Genomic DNA, 8,066 nt, shown 5'->3' with positions numbered 1-8,066 from the left:
TGTAATGTGAAAGACTTTATTACAGCTCCAATGGCAGGGACATCTATTATGTTTGAAAAAAAAAGAAAGAAAAAGGTCTCAGTATATAAAAGGAGTCAGACCAGTTAATCAATCCTTTCTGTCTACATTCACCAATTGATTTTTTATATCAGTACGATACCATGATAATGCACAAGTACATATTTTAAATCAAGCCCAGTGCTGCCAATAACAACAACAAAAAATTCCCAGTCCTCTATGCCCAAATCTCAAAAATCTGCGTATAACTGAGAGTCCCACAAGCAAAAGAACAAATAAAGCTTTACACAAATTGAAAAACGTATTTTAATTATGTCAATTACAGCAACGTTTTACATGAGGTCATTTGGGATTTTTGTCTTTGTTCATCCTTAAATACATAATTCATGAGACTGAAAGGCAAAGCATGAAGATTTCTCATGGAAATATAAATTAGCTTTTAATCATATTGTTCAATTTATTTTCCCAGAACATGCTACGAGCGTTTAAGCACTGCCTGCGTGTTTGCCGTCGGATAACTGGATGCGAGTGGGAAAGGTGGGTCGAACACTGCAGAAACAAAAAGTTTTCACTTGCAGGGCCTGGATGAGGTTTTCATGAAGTACACATGAATTCACTGAAACAGAAATGGCACAGTCCTCAAAAAAAAAAAAAAAAAAACTTCGGCTGCACTTCTGTGGCTTTCGCGTGAGAAAGAACACATGAAGCGACTTTATATACGTTCGCTTACAAAAAAAGAAGTGTATCATGCATTTTGGCATTTAGGGAATTATCAAACTTCTTAAAGATAACAAATAGTTTGCAGATGTCTTTGCAAAAAGACTTTAAAAAAAAAAAAAAAAAGGTAAATATCTGAGATTGGAAGAATAATTTTCTGCCCGTTGGGGCAAATTATCAGCAGACCTGAATACATTCCATGACGCGCATGTTTCTTATAAATAGGCTTTCTGATCCAGCTTGAAATTTTGGCAGTTTGTTTTAAAGTGCTGTAAGAACACTGGGCTTAATGCGTGATATCAAAATTATTTTCATTATTTATTTATTTTTTAAAGAGGAGACATCAGTCCCATCACATTTTTACAACGGGAATCACCTGCTAACACCAGATGAACAAAAAAGAAAGCAAGTTAAAAAAAACAAAACATGACACTTGGCATGAGATTTAAACCTAAGGAAGAGCTGTCATCCAACTGTAACCATATACATACTTACCACACGCATATACAGTGTTCCTGAGGACCAATTGTTGCAGTAAACTGTACTGCCCTCTTTCATTTTTGTTTCCCAAACAAATAAGATATATTCTACAATATAAAGACTACAAAAAAAGGAAATTCGAACGTACATACTTTGCAAATCATGTATAAACTGAAGTAGGTGCCCACAAGGAGAGGCACGGGTTTAATCTAGTTTTTAACTCTATACAGCTCATGCATTAAGAGACTCTGGAGACATCCAAATAAAACAAACAAACAAATAAAAAAATTTTTAAAAAAGACCTAAAAGGGGGGAAAAAATAATAATAATAAACAAGTTTCCCTAACACTAACTGATACATGATTGCCATTTGCAATATGTCAGCTTTCCAAAAATAACGGAGCCCTAATCTTACTGTTTTGGGTCAAGTAAGGACACACATTGAATATATTAATTCACTGTCATTTACAGTTTCCTTTTTTTGTGGGGTTTTTTTTTTGTTGTTGTTGTTTTTGCAAGGCTGGCTAGAAATCGAGGCTCAGTTCAGTTCATAAGATGGATGGAAGATAAAGAGTTCCCTCCTTAAATCCAGCAAGGCAGTTGAGATAAGCAGACTTGACATGTTTCGAGTAGAAGGAACAACTGAGCAAAACGTCACAAAGGGCGTCCTTGGTTACACGATGACTCCAGAGTGCTACCTGATAGGTGAACAGAGGGAGCTCAATAATGTCACATGGCTCACTTCGTCGCCACCTCCTTTAGGGGGGAGCAAACAAACAGAAGCAGCACAATGATTGGTCAGTTATTTGAATTGCTTCAAAAACTTGACAAATAAATATGACATCAGTATGATAATCAGTGTGACTGCAGTAAGCCAACAGATAACTCACCTGAGTGTCTTTTGGCTCTTGAATTGGTGGTTCATCGGTCTTCGGCTCAGCAGCAGGAGCTGTGCTGGCCATCTGTAAGCTCCTGGTGACGGGACCACCAACTCTCTCCCGTGTTCGAAGAGAGAACCGCTCCTCCTTCTTCACTTGTTGTTGCTGCTGCTGCTGCTGAGTTGTTGATGGCGGTGATGATGATGATGACTTGGCCTCCGTTAATCTCTTGGGTGCTGCCTCTTTGCCCATACGCTGCATTCTCATGGCTGGCCGTTGTGAAGCCTCGCTAGGAGTGTCCACGGCTGAAGGGGTGGGAGGTAAATACTGAACTTGGCCCTTTTTAGTTCTTTTGCTTGCAGGAACCAGAGCTGGGAAGGAGGCGGGCCTCTTTGGTCGGCCCACTGCGGCAGGGGTTTTCCCTTTTCTTGCCTGGAGACGTTCGGGGTCTGCACCACCGGAGCTACGAGCCCTGGTCTTTCCCAAAGGTTTAGATTCAGTGTCTGCGTGTGCTTCACCGTCAGATGCTTTTTTCCTCAGACTCGTGTTTTTATCTGCCACAGACCCTGGCTCTTTTTTCACCTCCGCGAGACCTCTTTTGCCCTTTTTAACAACGACAGGCTTCATGGGGCAGCTGACTGCCATGTGCTTAGTCAGACTCGCGGTATAAGTAAACACACGACTGCAGTGGGGGCAGACATTAGAGGTGTGCTCTTCTTCCACTTTGATGGCAGCCTTCTTTGCATTCGTGGCGGTTTTATTTTTCTGCGAAATTGCCTTCTGCACCAGCTCGTGTTTCTTCTTGCTCAGGGCACTCATTTTTGTTTTGCCAGTGTCTTGATTAAAGTTTAGTCTCTTTGGCTGACCCATTCTACGGAAAGCACTCTGGCCTGCAGCGGCTGCTGTGGGGGACGCCACTCCGTTTGGACTCTTCACTATTTGCTTGAGAGGGATGGGGTTTTTCTTGGGAGTGTAACGCTTTTTATCACTGGCGCTGGCACAGACCAGTATGTGTTGGTGCAGTTCGGGCATGTTGTCAAAGCTGTTGCCACACTTGGTGCAGCGAATGGCAGTGCTAAAAGTCTGTGGTATGTTGTGGGTGGTGAAGTTTGTAGCCGAGGCCACAGAGCCAGCATGGGAACGGCTATGATAAGGAAATGGGGGTGGTTTATAACTGGGGTAGTGCTGATTAATGCCAAGGCGGACATCAGGACCTTTAGGCTTCCCTCCTTCTGATGCCATGATCTTTATTGTAGTGTACAGCTCCTCATTGGGGTCCTCTGCCCCCTCCTCTGTATGATTTCCATTAACATCTGGCTCTTCTTTTAGTAAATGAGAGTCGCTGGGTGGCGCATTTTCATCAGCCATCTCAAGAGCTGGTGTTGAGGGACTGCTTTCCTCTTTGGCTCTGGAAGGATCGGTATAATTCTGTGGCCTAAGTTTCCCACTCTCTACAGTAGTATGTGAGCATGCTTCATTTGGATGCAGATCCTTCTGATGCTGCTGGAGGTTACAGAGAAAGGCAAACTCTTTGGAACAAATAGAGCACACAAAGATCTGGCCCACTCCATGTAGTGTCGTCCGATGAGCAAGCAGGGCTGGAGCGTCACCAAACAGCTGGACGCAAAACTCGCACTTGAATGGCCAGTCTGCGGCGTGCTCTACGATATGTCCGCTGAGCTCTTTGATGGAGCCAAACGGCTTTTCACACACATTACATACAAAAGTCTTGCAGTACGTCATGTCAATTTCCTCGGGCTCAGCAGTTTTATCAGTCGGTTCAGGGGCAGCAGGGAGAGCAGCAGCAGGCTGAGGAGAAGAGTCAAAGCCACACGGAGAGGCATGACTAGTACCCAATAACTCATCTATACAGTGCTCAGGTTCTTCTTTTATTGTAATCGGATGGGGAGACTGCGAAGCTTGTGATGAGGATGAATCATGTGAGTCAGAGGGAGCTTTTAAAGAGGATGAGGATTCTGGTTGGGACGAGATAGCAGCAAAGTCCGGTTTCTCAGTTTCAGAGACAGTGTCATGGTTCTGATTACCATTAGGCAGACTGTTGGAAGTTCCAGTCTGCGATACATCATCCTCTGTAGTGGGCATATCGACTGATTCTGCCTCTGGAGGGCTCGGTGTACTTGAGCCATTTGAGGGACCTTTAAGTGAAGTGTCTGGGGAATCCAGCAGCTCAGAGATGTGCTTCTCCTCCTCATCTTTGTTTTCCTCAGCTGAGAAGCTCTCCTCCTCCAAGTGGGATTTCTCTTCAATTGATCTCGGAGACATTTTTGGTGAGAGCACAGGCAGAGGCCTCAGCAAGGATGAGTCCGAAGGCTGAGAGAGAGGAGAACTAGGCATGGCTGGCGGAGAGGGTATGGTGGGTAGTACAGGCGGAGGTGGCGTCGGGGATGTGACACTAGAAGTCCCGGGTGAAGAGGGAGTCATGGTCATGGGGGTCAAAGATGGCGGAGAGGGGTTGGCTGAATCGGATCCAACATTAGGAGAGTGAGAAGGGAAAGAATTTATGTTTGCCAGAGTCGAGGGACCCTCATCTCCCGGCAAATTTAGACCAGCATACTCGTTCATTAGCACCTTTGCAAGCATGCTGGTGTTAGGCTTTCTCTTTTTGGTTAGTGGCTGTGGTGCTGCATTCCCCTTTGATTCGGGCTCACCTGTGGTCTTCCGATGGAAGCTTAAATCAAGAGCCGAATCCCCGAGCACTTTGTTCAAATTCTCACTCTTCTTGCTGACAGAGTTTGACAAATCCAAGGGCTGCTGATTACAGGAATTTCCTCCGCTACTAGAGGAAGGTTGGTTATGGGTGGCATTTCCAGAAGGGCTCAGAGTTTCCCTGTCATCTTTGTCCATCAGGCTCTCAGAAGGTGATGCGGTCTGGCTTTCCAGCTTCGGTACCTTAAGAGTGTATAAGCTTGCCACTTCAACTTTACCGCTCTCATTTTTACTTGCAGGGCTGAGCTGCGGAGACGACGACGGAGGAGAAGCCGTTCTTCTTTTAAACTTCCCTGAAGACCCTTGCAGCGGCATGACGGACAGCTGCGAGGCTAGCTTATGGCTGTCTGTTATCAGAGTTACGGTTGATTTCTGGATGTCTTGCGCCTGAAGAAGCTGTTTGAGTTTCGGCGAGAGGTAAACGTTTTTCTCTCGCTGAAAAGCCGATGAATCAGTGGCCTGTTGAAACAGACCTCCCACTAACAAGTTGGATGAGGAAGATGTGGAAGACGATGATGAAGATGATGCTGAAGTTTCCGTCTCCACTTTAAGGCTGGGAATAAGGGGGGGTGTAGATGTTCTCCTTTTAGCTGCTGGCTGTCCAGTGTTGGAGGTTTGCTTTGTGTTAGTTGTTCTAGTCTCCACCTTCAGCGCTTGACTGATCTGAGTTGGGTTGAGGATGACGGTGTCCAGACCAAACAGAGCTGCAGATCTCGAGTCCACTTCTATCACTTCACAAGTACTCACTGCGCTCGTGGACACGATCTTGCCATCAATGTAGAAGCTCAAATTCTCAGAGATGTTTTTGGATATGTCAACCGCGTAATCGTCCCTGTCTGCCTCGTCTTCCGTGTCTGCACTGGGAACGTAGACGGTAGGAGGGCTCATGCTGGGGGACCCGTCAGGCTGCCGCGCTGCCTCTTGCTGCAGCATAGCTTTCCTTCGAACTCCTTTTGGTAACAAGTGTCGTTCATGTATTCTGCGTTGGTGTCTGCGCATGTTAGTGTGTGTGCCAAAGGCTTTATTGCAGTACTTGCAGGGGTGGAGTTCTTTTGACTCCCCGTTTTCATCCAACATAAAGGGACGGTCAACTTGAGGCCCCAACTCCTTTCTCTGCATATCAGAGTTGTGCAGCTGTCCTCCTGTAAACTGGGATCCTGTGGCTATATAGTGAGTAGTTGGGCTGGTGCAGTCAGGACTTGAATCTGTCTGCACCACAGGACTGGCAGGTCCAGCCAGATAGCCGGGCCTTTTCTTAGAGCCGCTCTCATGCCGTCTCTCGTGCCGCCGCCGTCCCACCTGTGAGCCAAAGGATTTATTGCAGTAGCGGCACTTGAAAAGTTGTGCTTGCTGGTTGCTCATAGCGTGAATGTGTATGTGACGCTCCAGGCCCTGTCTGGTGGCAAAGTGGCGCTCACAGTGCTGACAGGGATAGGGCTCTCCTTGTGGATCACCCTCAAGGTCACCATCAGGGTCAAGATCGGGATCAACCTCTGGCTCTCGTCCAGCTAGGGAGGAAGACTCCGACTTTACCTGTGCATCCCCGTGGCTTTCTTCGGGGCATGCTAGTTTGTTTAACATGGAATCAGTGACAGTTAAATGCAGAGCAGCTTCTGAGTCTTCCACATCATCACCATCCTCCTCCTCTTCCTCCTCTCCTTCTTCTTCTACTTCATCCTCCTCTTCATCCTCCTCCAAGTCTCCTCTGTCTGTTAATGCTGTTGACATGTCCTGTACATCTTTATGGTCAGTGCTTCCCAGTGAATGCGCCGTCTTGATTTCCTGCACGGATAACGGCGTCCCATCCTTCTCCGTCCCCTTCACTCCTGCAAAACATATCAAAATTAATCAAATGTTTTAAGTAGTTGCAACACACAGGTAGCAGTTAATAAAATAAATAAAATAAAATTGTTTAAATCAACTACTTCACAATAAGGAAACTTACCTCCTTCCCCATCCCACATCTCCTTGACAGTAGGTTTGGTTCCACTCGTTTTCTTGAATCCACCCAAACCAGCCTGTCTGGCTTTCTCCAGCAGCTTTCTTCTGGCTGCAAGTACAAACACACACACATCACTTTGTATAAAGCTCAATCACTGATCACACACTTTAGTCAAGAAAAGTTATCTTAGTATCTTGTAATATCCTTTCCTCTTGATATTTTTTATTGCTGCCAGATTACTTTAACTGACTTTAAGTTCTACACCAAAGTCAGCTCAAATATTTCCTCAGCGATTGCTCAGTTCTGTACAGCAAATCTTTCAGTTTGTACACACTATAATTTACAGGCATGATAAGCATGCAGATTACACTTAAATTGTATTCCAATTATGAGCTCATATGCATCAGTCATTTAAATGTGACAATTACCTAATGATTGAGGCTCACACTAAGCCCAATAGGACATATTTTGAATGCCGATGTCTAGTTTGACTCAGGAGTCTCCCCTGCACCTCCTTGTCACTGAAATGAGTCAAAAGGCCATCTGACCTGGCCTTCAAAGCCCAGTTCATAGCAGAGAAACACATGCTGCAGGTCAGGCATCTGACCAGCAGGGCCAGAGCCATTCTGCCAAATCCACAGCAGCTGCACCACTGCCCACTTTTGTACAATTTATCTTTGTGTACATTTGTGTAAACCATTTTTTTTAATCCAGCAGTCACTCTACAAGTACACCACACGCAGGTTAGGGAATATGGATCATTGCTAATCCAAAGGCAGGATAGTTAATTTACTGAGGTTCACTTCACAGTACACTGGCATTAGGGGTCACAGCATACTGCCTGTAGAGTTGTATAGCTCCCAATCCTCAGATTTAATTTTTTCTGATGTTATAATGAAGGATTTGTGTTTCTGTCTGCTGAATGTAGCTATTAATTGCATGTTAATAGCAAGTCAAGTCATTTATAAGACTATATATCAAATGTGGGCAGATGTACTCCATTATACTGCACTGTACTCTTGTAATATTATACATTTACAGCAGAATATAAAGCAAAACAGTGCGCACTGACCAATTTTTGACATTGCACACAGCATATTTTTAATCATTTTGCATTCTTTTTTGTAGTCATGTATTGATGACATCTCATGACAAGGTGAGAGCTTGCTGTCTTTTATGGAAATAACATGTTCAAAGTTCATGCTGGTAAATGGAAATGTGGCACACAACACAACAGCCAAGGTTACCATTTCTTGGAATTTATCAGCTGCGCTGATGGTACTAGTGCTTACTTTCACGTTTTT

At 44.7% G+C, this 8,066-nt stretch overlaps 1 protein-coding gene across 2 annotated transcripts in view; it reads right to left on the bottom strand.

Annotated features, from left to right (window-relative positions):
* Positions 1 to 310: 310 nt before the first annotated feature.
* Positions 311 to 8,066, bottom strand: part of prdm2b (PR domain containing 2, with ZNF domain b) — a 23,685-nt gene continuing 15,929 nt past the window's right edge. For both annotated transcript variants that reach the window (XM_080891012.1, XM_080891013.1), the window contains 3 exons: positions 6,766 to 6,870; positions 2,106 to 6,646; positions 311 to 1,971 (listed from right to left, as the gene is read on the bottom strand). In XM_080891012.1, coding sequence (XP_080747138.1) covers positions 1,954 to 1,971; positions 2,106 to 6,646; positions 6,766 to 6,870 — 4,664 coding nt within the window. In that variant the 3' untranslated portion in view covers positions 311 to 1,953. The remainder of the gene's footprint in view (positions 1,972 to 2,105; positions 6,647 to 6,765; positions 6,871 to 8,066) is intronic.

The sequence above is a fragment of the Rhamphochromis sp. 'chilingali' genome (assembly GCF_963969265.1).
Source record: "Rhamphochromis sp. 'chilingali' genome assembly, chromosome: 9".
NCBI lineage: Eukaryota > Metazoa > Chordata > Actinopteri > Cichliformes > Cichlidae > Rhamphochromis > Rhamphochromis sp. 'chilingali'.
Note: the sequence above shows the minus strand (reverse complement) of the source record. Positions and strands in the feature narration are given on the sequence as shown.